At 57.1% G+C, this 13,166-nt stretch overlaps 1 protein-coding gene and 1 gene segment (V, D, J or C); both read right to left on the bottom strand.

The window, feature by feature from the left end:
- Positions 1-1,156: 1,156 nt before the first annotated feature.
- The window catches only part of LOC789205 (immunoglobulin lambda-1 light chain-like), a 448,173-nt gene continuing 436,163 nt past the window's right edge, over positions 1,157-13,166 (bottom strand). For 2 of the 3 annotated variants that reach the window (XM_059876184.1, XM_059876185.1), the window contains exons 3-4: positions 2,929-2,966; positions 1,157-1,633 (exon numbers count right to left, since the gene is read on the bottom strand). In XM_059876184.1, coding sequence (XP_059732167.1) covers positions 1,314-1,633; positions 2,929-2,966 — 358 coding nt within the window. In that variant the 3' untranslated portion in view covers positions 1,157-1,313. 3 annotated transcript variants of the gene reach the window in all.
- On the bottom strand, positions 7,391-12,769 carry LOC112442088 (immunoglobulin lambda constant 1-like). The segment is given in 3 exon segments: positions 7,391-7,870; positions 9,172-9,312; positions 12,676-12,769. Coding segments are annotated over 3 exon segments (555 nt in total).

The raw sequence follows: 13,166 nt of genomic DNA, 5'->3' as shown, positions 1-13,166 counted from the left end.
TGACAATACAGGGGAGTTAGATTTGGGCGGGCACAACTCTGGGTGGGGGACCCGGTGGCATTGTGTCCAGCAGGGCCATCAAGATGAGGGCGACCTGGGTGGTCCCCTTCTCCTTTGAGGTCTTAGTTTTCCCCTCATGGAAATGGGATCAGGCAGCAGCCATGGAACACCGCGACCCTGGCTTCTCTCACCTCCTCGTCTGTGATTTTGGGTCGGGGTACCAGGGATGACGACCTGGGGGGGGGGTCTCTCCTCTGCCGCAGGGAGGCCGCAGAGTCCTCTGTCCATGTGGACTTCGTCCCTGGGCTGACCCGGCTGTCTGCTGGAGGCACAGACGGGTGCGAGGCCTGGTCCTGAGGACGACAGAGCCAGTGGGGCTGCAGCTCTGAGCAGATGGCCCCTCGCCCCGGGCCCTGAGCCCGTGTGTCCAGCTGCAGGTGTGCTCAGGTGAGCCACTAGGTTATGGGGGAGGCGCCCTGGGCAGGGATCGGGGGTGCGACTCCTCCGAGAGCCCGGCCTTCTAGGAGCACTCTGCCCACACTCTAAGCCTGGCAAGAGCTGGGTTCATCGGTCTGACTCTCCTCCTGAAGTCCAATGGACTCTCTCCATGCGGCAGTCACTGATGGCCTCTTTATCCCTGATGGTGTCCTTTTCTGCTGACCTGGCTCTCCTGACCGCCTCCCCCCGCCTCCACCATACAGGAAGATGGCACCTGGTCCCTGCAGATGCCCCCCAGAACTAAGTCCACCCCTAACCTGGCTTCAGATGCCTACAGTCCTGCTGTGGGAAGGCCCCGCTCCCCACTAGGGCCCCAAGCCTGCTGTGTGAGGCTCAGTCTCACCTGGAACCCTCCTCATTTTTTCCCAATCTCAGCCCCCAACCCCCGAGGCATCCCCTGCCCCTTTCATGGGCCCTTTTCCCTTCCCGGGGGGACAGGGTTTGTGGGACGGTAAGTCTGCCCCCCAGGAGCCTGCGCCTCTGACAATGTCCGGCTCTGGGTCATCGCTCCCCTGGCTCTCAGAGCTCCCTGGTCCCTGGGGATGGGTTGCGGTGATGACAAGTGGATGGACTCTCAGGTCACACTTGTCCCTTCCCTAAGGAACTGACCCCTAATCCCAACACTCGGCCAGACCCAGAAAGCACTTCAGACATGTCGGCTGATAAATGAGAAGGTCTTTATTCAGGAGAAGCAGGAACAGGGAGGGAGGAGAGGCCCCTGGTGTGAGGCGACCTGGGTAGGGGCTCAGGGGTCCATGGAGAGGTGGGGGAGGGGGTGTGGGCCAGAGGGCCCCCGAGGGTGGGGGTCCAGGGCCCTAAGAACACTCTGAGGGCTTCACTGTCTTCGTCACGGTGCTCCCCTCGTGCGTGACCTCGCAGCTGTAACTGCCTTTCGATTTCCAGTCGCTGCTCGTCAGGCTCAGGTAGCTGCTGGCCGCGTACTTGCTGTTGCTCTGTTTGGAGGCCCGGGTGGTCTCCACGTTGCGGGTGATGGTGCTGCCGTCTGCCTTCCAGACCACGGTCACGCTACCCGGGTAGAAGTCGCTGATGAGACACACCAGGGTGGCCTTGTTGCCGTTGAGCTCCTCCGTGGAGGGCGGGAACAGGGTGACCGAGGGTGGGGACTTGGGCTGACCTGCAAAGTGGGCGAGGGGAAGAAGATCACTCAATCAGAGGTCTGGTGCCCGTCATGGGAGCCCCTGAGTCTGTGTCACAGGGGGACACAGGATCCTTTGAGAGCCCAGCAGGACCCCGAGTCCAGGCATCACTGTGAGCCAGAGGGCCTGTGCCAGGGAAGGTGGGTGGGGTTTTCTCAGGCACCTCCCCATCTTCCTGAGAAAGCCTGAGCCTGGACCCCTGCCAGCGCTGTCCTGAGACCCCCTGGTTCTTGGTTTCCCACACAGACATCTGACCCTCACTCTCCTTGCCTGCCCGTCTGATGGTTGACGGGGGTCTGCCTGGGGCTGGCAGTCTGTCCCCTGAGTGGATGATGTGGCCTCCCTGGCCTCCTGTGAGTCAGTCCAGGTATATTTTGAGCTGACATGTGTGTTCGAGCCGTTGCCCGAAGGCGTCCGTTGGTCTCCAAGTCTGTGTCCCTTGGAGCCTCTGTGCTGGTCGAGGGGGAGCCTGTCTGCCTGTCCTCGGTCCCCCCATCCGCAGATCTGAGCTCAGGTTCCTCTCTGATTCTTCTTGGGCCTGGAGGTTTCCTACCCTGGTACCTGTCTCTCTGCTTCCTCAGGGACTCCTGCTTCTGAGGAGTGTTGTCTGCAGACTCAGGAGTCCGTGTCCCCTGCATCCTGACCTCCTATCTCTTTCCCCAGTTCTGTGTTCAGCACCTTCTCCTCCCCCGTCTTCCCTCTTGCACTTTCCCTGGGTCCCTGGCCAGCCCAGGATCTGCACGGCAGCCCCAAGGAGGCCTGATGGAGCCCCTCCACCTCTGCCGAGTCCCTGACCCGGATCCCTAGACCCAAGGTCCCCAGCCCTTCCTGGCCCTCTGACTCTGGTCCCCAGCCTTGAGGGTTCTGTGTCCCTCTGATGTCTGCCCACGGTCCCTCATCTGCAATCCAGTTCCCTCTTTGCCATGAGATGGGGGCTCAAGTGACCGTCAGAGACAAAGCTGGGTGGCATAGAACCCAGACTGGGGGTTGATGGGACAGCAGAGAGCGAGGTCCCGGAGCCAGACAGACAAGTCTGTAGGTCAGCCTGCTCATTCCCCTGCCTCTGGGGTCAGAGGGGAGGCTCTGGTGGGACCTCAGTGCCAAGTAGTACAAGCCTGGGGTGAGGGGACGGGAAGAGGGGAGGGCCCCAGAGGAGAGTTCTGGGTGAAGGCTTGACCACAGGCTGACACTGGGCACAAAAAAGAGCAGAGTGACAGAAAAGTGTCCATACCTCGGGGAAAGAAGAGGGAGAGAAGGGAGGAGGGAGACTCACCCAGGACGGTCAGTGTGGTCCCGCTGCCGAAAACAGCACACAGTGACACAGGCTGGCACAAAAACCCCTCCCTGGGAGGCCCGCCCCAGCCCCACCTGCAGCTGCGCTGGAGGACGTGGGTCACTGCCCCAGGCTGGCGTCTGCTCACAGAGGGGCTTCAGCACCCTCCCCTTTAGCAGATGACAGGACAGGGCACCCGTGCTAAGCAGCAGGAGCCTTGGAAGGCAGGTTCGCTAAGCAAGTTGCGTGTTGGATACTGTCTTCCCACCAGGCGGCAAGGGCTGGGAATGGAATAATAGGGGGGGAGGGGGCCTTCACCGCCCGAAGAGCGAAGTGCCCCGGAGAGGAAGCCGCTTCTTTTGTCTGTGGAGTTGGCAGCAGCCTGACTCCCTGGTGAGAGCACAGGCTGAGGGCAGGGGCGTCCCAATCCCCCCATAGACACGAGTTGAATGGATTTGCCGTGACCGTCTTCCATCTGACCCTAACTAGGGCTCCAGAGGCTCATCTCCAGTTCCCCGGGGTTCTCCCGGCTTCAAACGGGCATCTCTAGCGGGGCTTGGGCTGGTTGCCGTCCAAGCCCGGCCTCCGTCTGCAGGGAGCACTGGACAGTGTCCTGGCCTCAGGGTCTCATCTGACGTTTGGATGCATCTAGGAGCATCTTATTCAGAACAGAGATGTGAGCAAGCCCCTCGCTGTGGTCCCGAGACAGCATCTCTTTAAAGAGAATCAGGCTGCTGGGCTACATGGGCCATCCCAGGCCTGAGTCGGGCCAGGCACCAGATGGGCCTGGAACACACGGTCCCCACAGAACGCAGGAAGTTGTGAGTCTCCTGTGCCTGAGCAGGAGGACCTGGGGCCACCAGCGGAGGCTGCCCTGGACAAAGGTGGGAACTCCAGCACCAAGAGGGTATAACCAGGGCGATTCAAACATCGCCTGCATGTACCCTAGACTTCCCCGCGACACGACGGACTGTTCGCCTTGAGAAGATGGCAGAGACCACTCATTATTTTGTAAAAGTGCTCCACTAAAGGGCAGAAATAAGACCCGAAACCACTCCTGGAGACGTGAAGAGCGTGTGACGGGCCTCCCTTTGTGGATCAATTACTGCTTTCACTCCTGGAGAAGGAAATGGCGACCCACTCCCGTAGCTTTGCCCGGAAAATCCCATGGGTAGGGGAGCCTGGGAGGCTCCACTCCATGGAGTCGCAAAGAGTCAGATGGGACTGAGTGACTTCCCTTTCTTTCACTTACTGCTTCACTAGAGCAAGAAGGACGGAACTACAATTGCCCCTGGCTTCCCATCCCACCTGAGGGTCCTGGGATTGGAGTGTCCAAAGAAGATAACTTGGCTAAATGACCTATGATCCTGAAAGGGCACTGTGGAGGGAAATGGCCAACTGTCCTAGGATTGCCTCTGGCCAAAATATCCCCCAGAACCCTGCCAGACCTTTCTAGCTAGCACCACTTTGCAGGCACGTAGAGCAGTGAGCACTTCCCAGATACAGCTTGAGGTGGAGGGGCCGGGGGCTGCACCCCTACCCTGGGGGAGTCCAGCAGCAGCAGGTGCACTCTTGCAGCCTCTTCTAGCTAGAAAAAGCCAGAGCCATTTGGGAGAGACTGAGGACCCACCAGGCCCTAGACACACCCACCAATCAAAGGCTCAAGGCTTTCCAAGCCTCTTGGAAAGAACACAAAATACACCAAGTCAAACAGCGCCCAAAACACAAGTAACCAAGAGGCACATGGAAAGATGCTCAACATCCCTAAGTATTAGAGAAATGCAGATCAAAGCTACAGTGAGCACACCTCCAAATGGTCAGAATGGCCATCATCCACATGTCTAGGAAGAGTGATGCTGGAGAGGCTGTGACGAAAAGGGAGCACTCTTGTATTGCTTGCAGGAACGTCAGCTGGTGCAGGCCCCAGGGAGAAGAGCATCAAGGCTGCTTAACGTACCGGATGTGATCCAGCAATCCCACCCCGAGAAAACCACCATTCAAAGAGACACGTGAACTCCAGCGTTCATTGCAGCACTGTTTACAATAGCTGGGGCGTGGAAACAGCTTAAATGTCCGACAGATGACTGGATACAGAAGATGTGGTACATACATGCAAGGGAATATGATCACCCGTAAAGAAGCATGAAGCAATGCCATGTGCAGAGACACGGATGGACCTGGAGCTTGTCATCCTGAGTGAAGTCAGACAGCGAAAGACAAGCAGCTCTCGATACGGCTTCAATGTGGAATCTAAGAAGATGGTCAGAGGGACTGATTTACAAAACAGAAGTGAAGTCACAGATGTAGGAAACAAAATTCTGGTTGCCAAGGGGGCCGGAAGGGGAGGATAAACTGGAAGATCGAGATTGACATACACACGCTGCTCCTGTAAGGTCTGTGTATAAAGCAGACGACTCATGAGAAGCTACCATACAGCACAGAGGAGGCGAGTCAGTCCTCTGTGATGACCTGGATGGAAAAGAAATCTACAAAGTGGGGGTGCACGTGCGTGTATATATACACATATCTGATTCACTTTGTTGTGCAGCAGAAACTAATCCAACTCTGTAAGTCAACCGTAGCTCAATAAACATGAGTGAACACTGGGTTTTCTCAGTGGTCCAGTGGTTAAGAATCCGCCTGCCGGTGCAGGAGACGTGGGTTTGATCTTCCCTGGTCTGAGAAGGTCCCACAGGTCTCGGGGTGCCTAAGTCCTCACAGCACAGCTGATGAGCCTGGGCTCCAGAGCCTGAGCTCTGCAACAGGAGGAGCCACTGGAACGAGCAGCCTGCACACTGCAAGGACAGAGCAGGCCGTGCTCGCTGCAACCAGAGAAAAACTTGGGAAGCAGTGAAGACCCAGCAACACAAAAATGAATACGATAAAATAAGGAAGAGTTTAAAAACTGATCACTATTAACATGAAAAATTACCGGAAAGAAAGAGACATTAAAAAAAAGTGAATGAGAACAAAACACAACCAAGTAAATATTCTATGACAATTGTGAGTCACGTCATGAGCAGCTGTTTTCCGGTCTTCAGGAATTATGGACGATTTCTGTTTGGGTTTGCTCATGATAATTTAGTTACAGCTTAGGTTCTTTTTTCCAGGCCACGAGCGACATGTTTTCAGATGAGATGACGTGGTGGGGGATGGGCGGCCGAGGCCCCCACTGGGGAGGAGGGATTCTGTTGTGGGCAGGAGTTGGCAGCATCCCTGAATTGATGACCTAGGATCCAGGCGACAAGAACCGGGGGATATTATTCCTACTGCCTTCTCATGTCATGTCCTCGGTTCTTCATGATGAAAACGTATGACAATACAGGGGAGTTAGATTTGGGCGGGCACAACTCTGGGTGGGGGACCCGGTGGCATTGTGCCAGCAGGGCCATCAAGATGAGGGCGACCTGGGTGGTCCCCTTCTCCCTTTGAGGTCTTAGTTTTCCCTCATGGAAATGGGATCAGGCAGCAGCCATGGAACACCGCCACCCTGGCTTCTCTCACCTCCTCGTCTGTGATTTTGGGTCGGGGTACCAGGGATGATGACCTGGGGGGGGGGTCTCCTCTGCCGCAGGGAGGCCGCAGAGTCCTCTGTCCATGTGGACTTTGTCCCTGGGCTGACCCGGCTGTCTGCTGGAGGCACAGACGGGTGCGAGGCCTGGTCCTGAGGACGACAGAGCCAGTGGGGCTGCAGCTCTGAGCAGATGGCCCCTCGCCCCGGGCCCTGAGCCCGTGTGTCCAGCTGCAGGTGTGCTCAGGTGAGCCACTAGGTTATGGGGGAGGCGCCCTGGGCAGGGATCGGGGGTGCGACTCCTCCGAGAGCCCGGCCTTCTAGGAGCACTCTGCCCACACTCTAAGCCTGGCAAGAGCTGGGTTCATCGGTCTGACTCTCCTCCTGAAGTCCAATGGACTCTCTCCATGCGGCAGTCACTGATGGCCTCTTTATCCCTGATGGTGTCCTTTTCTGCTGACCTGGCTCTCCTGACCGCCTCCCCCCGCCTCCACCATACAGGAAGATGGCACCTGGTCCCTGCAGATGCCCCCCAGAACTAAGTCCACCCCTAACCTGGCTTCAGATGCCTACAGTCCTGCTGTGGGAAGGCCCCGCTCCCCACTAGGGCCCCAAGCCTGCTGTGTGAGGCTCAGTCTCACCTGGAACCCTCCTCATTTTTTCCCAATCTCAGCCCCCAACCCCCGAGGCATCCCCTGCCCCTTTCATGGGCCCTTTTCCCTTCCCGGGGGACAGGGTTTGTGGGACGGTAAGTCTGCCCCCAGGAGCCTGCGCCTCTGACAATGTCCGGCTCTGGGTCATCGCTCCCCTGGCTCTCAGAGCTCCCTGGTCCCTGGGGATGGGTTGCGGTGATGACAAGTGGATGGACTCTCAGGTCACACTTGTCCCTTCCCTAAGGAACTGACCCCTAATCCCAACACTCGGCCAGACCCAGAAAGCACTTCAGACATGTCGGCTGATAAATGAGAAGGTCTTTATTCAGGAGAAGCAGGAACAGGGAGGGAGGAGAGGCCCCTGGTGTGAGGCGACCTGGGCAGGGGCTCAGGGGTCCATGGAGAGGTGGGGGAGGGGGTGTGGGCCAGAGGGCCCCCGAGGGTGGGGGTCCAGGGCCCTAAGAACACGCTGAGGTCTTCACTGTCTTCGTCACGGTGCTCCCCTCGTGCGTGACCTCGCAGCTGTAACTGCCTTTCGATTTCCAGTCGCTGCTCGTCAGGCTCAGGTAGCTGCTGGCCGCGTACTTGCTGTTGCTCTGTTTGGAGGCCCGGGTGGTCTCCACGTTGCGGGTGATGGTGCTGCCGTCTGCCTTCCAGGCCACGGTCACGCTACCCGGGTAGAAGTCGCTGATGAGACACACCAGGGTGGCCTTGTTGGCGCTGAGCTCCTCCTTGGAGGGCGGGAACAGGGTGACCGAGGGTGGGGACTTGGGCTGACCTGCAAAGTGGGCGAGGGGAAGAATATCACTCAATCAGAGGTCTGGTGCCCGTCATGAGAGCCCCTGAGTCTGTGTCACAGGGGGACACAGGATCCTTTGAGAGCCCAGCAGGACCCCGAGTCCAGGCACCACTGTGAGCCAGAGGGCCTGTGCCAGGGAAGGTGGGTGGGGTTTTCTCAGGCACCTCCCCATCTTCCTGGGAAAGCCTGAGCCTGGACCCCTGCCAGCGCTGTCCTGAGACCCCCTGGTTCTTGGTTTCCCACACAGACATCTGACCTTCACTCTCCTTGCCTGCCCGTCTGATGGTTGACCGGGGGTCTGCCTGGGGCTGGCAGTCTTCTGTCCCCTGAGTGGATGATGTGGCCTCCCTGGCCTCCTGTGAGTCAGTCCAGGTATATTTTGAGCTGACATGTGTGTTCGAGCCGTTGCCCGAAGGCGTCCGTTGGTCTCCAAGTCTGTGTCCCTTGGAGCCTCTGTGCTGGTCGAGGGGGAGCCTGTCTGCCTGTCCTCGGTCCCCCCATCCGCAGATCTGAGCTCAGGTTCCTCTCTGATTCTTCTTGGGCCTGGAGGTTTCCTACCCTGGTACCTGTCTCTCTGCTTCCTCAGGGACTCCTGCTTCTGAGGAGTGTGTCCTGCAGACTCAGGAGTCCGTGTCCCCTGCATCCTGACCTCCTATCTCTTTCCCCAGTTCTGTGTTCAGCACCTTCTCCTCCCCCGTCTTCCCTCTTGCACTTTCCCTGGGTCCCTGGCCAGCCCAGGATCTGCACGGCAGCCCCAAGGAGGCCTGATGGAGCCCCTCCACCTCTGCCGAGTCCCTGACCCGGATCCCTAGACCCAAGGTCCCCAGCCCTTCCTGGCCCTCTGACTCTGGTCCCCAGCCTTGAGGGTTCTGTGTCCCTCTGATGTCTGCCCACGGTCCCTCATCTGCAATCCAGTTCCCTCTTTGCCATGAGATGGGGGCTCAAGTGACCGTCAGAGACAAAGCTGGGTGGCATAGAACCCAGACTGGGGGTTGATGGGACAGCAGAGAGCGAGGTCCCGGAGCCAGACAGACAAGTCTGTAGGTCAGCCTGCTCATTCCCCTGCCTCTGGGGTCAGAGGGGAGGCTCTGGTGGGACCTCAGTGCCAAGTAGTACAAGCCTGGGGTGAGGGGACGGGAAGAGGGCAGGGCCCCAGAGGAGGGTTCCTGGGTGAAGGCTTGACCACAGGCTGACACTGGGCACAGAAAAGAGCAAAGTGACAGAAAAGTGTCCATAACCTCGGGGAAAGAAGAGGGAGAGAAGGGAGGAGGGAGACTCACCCAGGACGGTCACTGTGGTCCCGCCGCCGAAAAGATCACACAGTGACACAGGCTGGCACAAAAACCCCTCCCTGGGAGGCCCGCCCCAGCCCCACCTGCAGCTGCGCTGGAGGACGTGGGTCACTGCCCCAGGCTGGCCATCTGCTCACAGAGGGGCTTCAGCACCCTCTCCTTTAGCAGATGACAGGACAGGGCACCCGTGCTAAGCAGCAGGAGCCTTGGAAGGCAGGTTCCCTAAGCAAGTTGCGTGTTGGATACTGTCTTCCCACCAGGCGGCAAGGGCTGGGAATGGAATAATAGGGGGGGGACAGGAGCCTTCACTGCCCGAAGAGCGAAGTGCCCCAGAGAGGAAGCCGCTTCTTTTGTCTGTGGAGTTGGCAGCAGCCTGACTCCCTGGTGAGAACACAGGCTGAGGGCAGGGGCGTCCCAATCCCCCCATAGACACGAGTTGAATGGATTTGCCGTGACCGTCTTGCATCTGACCCTAACTGGGGCTCCAGAGGCTCATCTCCAGTTCCCCGGGGTTCTCCCGGCTTCAAACGGGCATCTCTAGCGGGCTTGGGCTGGTTGCCTTCCAAGCCCGGCCTTCGTCTGCAGGGAGCACTAGACAGTGTCCTGGCCAGGCCTCAGGGTCTCATCTGACGTTTGGATGCATCTAGGAGCATCTTATTCAGAACAGAGATGTGAGCAAGCCCCTCGCTGTGGTCCCGAGACAGCATCTCTTTAAAGAGAATCAGGCTGCTGGGCTACATGGGCCATCCCAGGCCTGAGTCGGGCCAGGCACCAGATGGGCCTGGAACACACGGTCCCCACAGAACGCAGGAAGTTGTGAGTCTCCTGTGCCTGAGCAGGAGGACCTGGGGCCACCAGCGGAGGCTGCCCTGGACAAAGGTGGGAACTCCAGCACCAAGAGGGTATAACCAGGGCGATTCAAACATCGCCTGCATGTACCCTAGACTTCCCCGCGACACGACGGACTGTTCTCCTTCAGAAGGTGGCAGAGACCACTCATTATTTTGTAAAAGTGCTCCACTAAAGGGCAGAAATAAGACCCGAAACCACTCCTGGAGACGTGAAGAGCGTGTGACGGGCCTCCCTTTGTGGATCAATTACTGCTTTCACTCCTGGAGAAGGAAATGGCGACCCACTCCTGTAGCTTTGCCTGGAAAGTCCCATGGGTAGGGGAGCCTGGGAGGCTACAGTCCATGGAGTCGCAAAGAGTCAGATGGGACTGAGTGACTTCCCTTTCTTTCACTCACTGCTTCACTAGAGCAAGAAGGACGGAACTACAATTGCCCCTGGCTTCCCATCCCACCTGAGGGTCCTGGGATTGGAGTGTCCAAAGAAGATAACTTGGCTAAATGACCTATGATCCTGAAAGGGCACTGTGGAGGGAAATGGCCAACTGTCCTAGGATTGCCTCTGGCCAAAATATCCCCCAGAACCCTGCCAGACCTTTCTAGCTAGCACCACTTTGCAGGCACGTAGAGCAGTGAGCACTTCCCAGATACAGCTTGAGGTGGAGGGGCCGGGGGCTGCACCCCTACCCTGGGGGAGTCCAGCAGCAGCAGGCGCACTCTTGCAGCCTCTTCTAGCTAGGAAAAGCCAGAGCCATTTGGGAGAGACTGAGGACCCACCAGGCCCTAGACACACCCACCAATCAAAGGCTCAAGGCTTTCCAAGCCTCTTGGAAACAACACAAAATACACCAAGTCAAACAGCGCCCAAAACACAAGTAACCAAGAGGCACATGGAAAGATGCTCAACATCCCTAAGTATTAGAGAAATGCAGATCAAAGCTACAGTGAGCACACCTCCAAATGGTCAGAATGGCCATCATCCACATGTCTAGGAAGAGTGATGCTGGAGAGGCTGTGACGAAAAGGGAGCACTCTTGTATTGCTTGCAGGAACGTCAGCTGGTGCAGGCCCCAGGGAGAAGAGCATCAAGGCTGCTTAACGTACCGGATGTGATCCAGCAATCCCACCCCGAGAAAACCACCATTCAAAGAGACACGTGAACTCCAGCGTTCATTGCAGCACTGTTTACAATAGCTGGGGCGTGGAAACAGCTTAAATGTCCGACAGATGACTGGATACAGAAGATGTGGTACATACATGCAAGGGAATATGATCACCCGTAAAGAAGCATGAAGCAATGCCATGTGCAGAGACACGGATGGACCTGGAGCTTGTCATCCTGAGTGAAGTCAGACAGTGAAGGACAAGCAGCTCTCAATACGGCTAAATGTGGAATCTAAGAAGATGGTCAGAGGGACTGATTTACAAAACAGAAGTGAAGTCACAGATGTAGGAAACAAAATTCTGGTTGCCAAGGGGGCCGGAAGGGGAGGATAAACTGGAAGATCGAGATTGACATACACACGCTGCTCTTGTAAGGTCTGTGTATAAAGCAGACGACTCATGAGAAGCTACCATACAGCACAGAGGAGGCGAGTCAGTCCTCTGTGATGACCTGGATGGAAAAGAAATCTACAAAGTGGGGGTGCACGTGCGTGTATATATATACATATCTGATTCACTTTGTTGTGCAGCAGAAACTAATCCAACTCTGTAAGTCAACCGTAGCTCAATAAACATGAGTGAACACTGGGTTTTCTCAGTGGTCCAGTGGTTAAGAATCCGCCTGCCGGTGCAGGAGACGTGGGTTTGATCTTCCCTGGTCTGAGAAGGTCCCACAGGTCTCGGGGTGCCTAAGTCCTCACAGCACAGCTGATGAGCCTGGGCTCCAGAGCCTGAGCTCTGCAACAGGAGGAGCCACTGGAACGAGCAGCCTGCACACTGCAAGGACAGAGCAGGCCGTGCTCGCTGCAACCAGAGAAAAACTTGGGAAGCAGTGAAGACCCAGCAACACAAAAATGAATACGATAAAATAAAGGAAGAGTTTAAAAACTGATCACTATTAACATGAAAAATTACCGGAAAGAAAGAGACATTAAAAAAAAGTGAATGAAAACAAAACACAACCAACTACATATTCTATGACAATTGTGAGTCACGTCATGAGCAGCTGTTTTCCGGTCTTCAGGAATTGTGGACGATTTCTGTTTGGGTTTGCTCATGATAATTTAGTTACAGCTTAGGTTCTTTCTTTCCAGGCCACGAGCGACATGTTTTCAGGTGAGATGACGTGGTGGGGGATGGGTGGCGAGGCCTCCACTGGGGAGGAGGGATTCTGTTGTGGGCAGGAGTTGGCAGCATCCCTGAATTGATGACCTAGGATCCAGGCGACAAGAACCGGGGGATATTATTCCTCTGCCTTCTCATGTCATGTCCTCGGTTCTTCATGATGAAAACGTATGACAATACAGGGGAGTTAGATTTGGGCGGGCACAACTCTGGGTGGGGGACCCGGTGGCATTGTGCCCAGCAGGGCCAATGAGGGCGACCTGGGTGGTCCCCTTCTCCCTTGGGGTCTTAGTTTTCATCATGGAAATGGGATCAGGCAGCAGCCATGGAACACCGCCACCCTGGCTTCTCTCACCTCCTCGTCTGTGATTCTGGGTCAGGGTACCAGGGATGATGACCTGGGTGGAGGACTCCTCTGCCGCAGGGAGGCCGCAGAGTCCTCTGTCCATGTGGACTTTGTCCCTGGGCTGACGCGGCTGTCTGCTGGAGGCTAAAGCTGGAGGCACAGGCGGGCTGCGAGGCCGGGGTCCTGAGGACGACAGAGCCAGTGGGGCTGCAGCTCTGAGCAGATGGCCCCTCGCCCCGGGCCCTGAGCCCGTGTGTCCAGCTGCAGGTGTGCTCAGGTGAGCCAGTAGGCGATGGGGGAGGCACCCTGGGCAGGGATCGGGGGTGCTGACTCGTCCGAGAGCCCGACCTTCTGGGAGCACTCTGCCCACACTCTAAGCCTGGCAAGAGCTGGGTTCGTCGGTCTGACTCTCCTCCTGAATTCCAATGGACTCTATTTATGCGGCAGTCACTGGATGGCCTCTTTATCCCCGATGGTGTCCTTTTCTGCTGACCCGGCTC

Source organism: Bos taurus, chromosome 17 (assembly GCF_002263795.3).
Source record: "Bos taurus isolate L1 Dominette 01449 registration number 42190680 breed Hereford chromosome 17, ARS-UCD2.0, whole genome shotgun sequence".
Taxonomy (NCBI): domain Eukaryota; kingdom Metazoa; phylum Chordata; class Mammalia; order Artiodactyla; family Bovidae; genus Bos; species Bos taurus.
The sequence above is the reverse complement of the archived record's forward strand: the minus strand, read 5'-3'. Positions and strand labels throughout refer to the sequence as shown.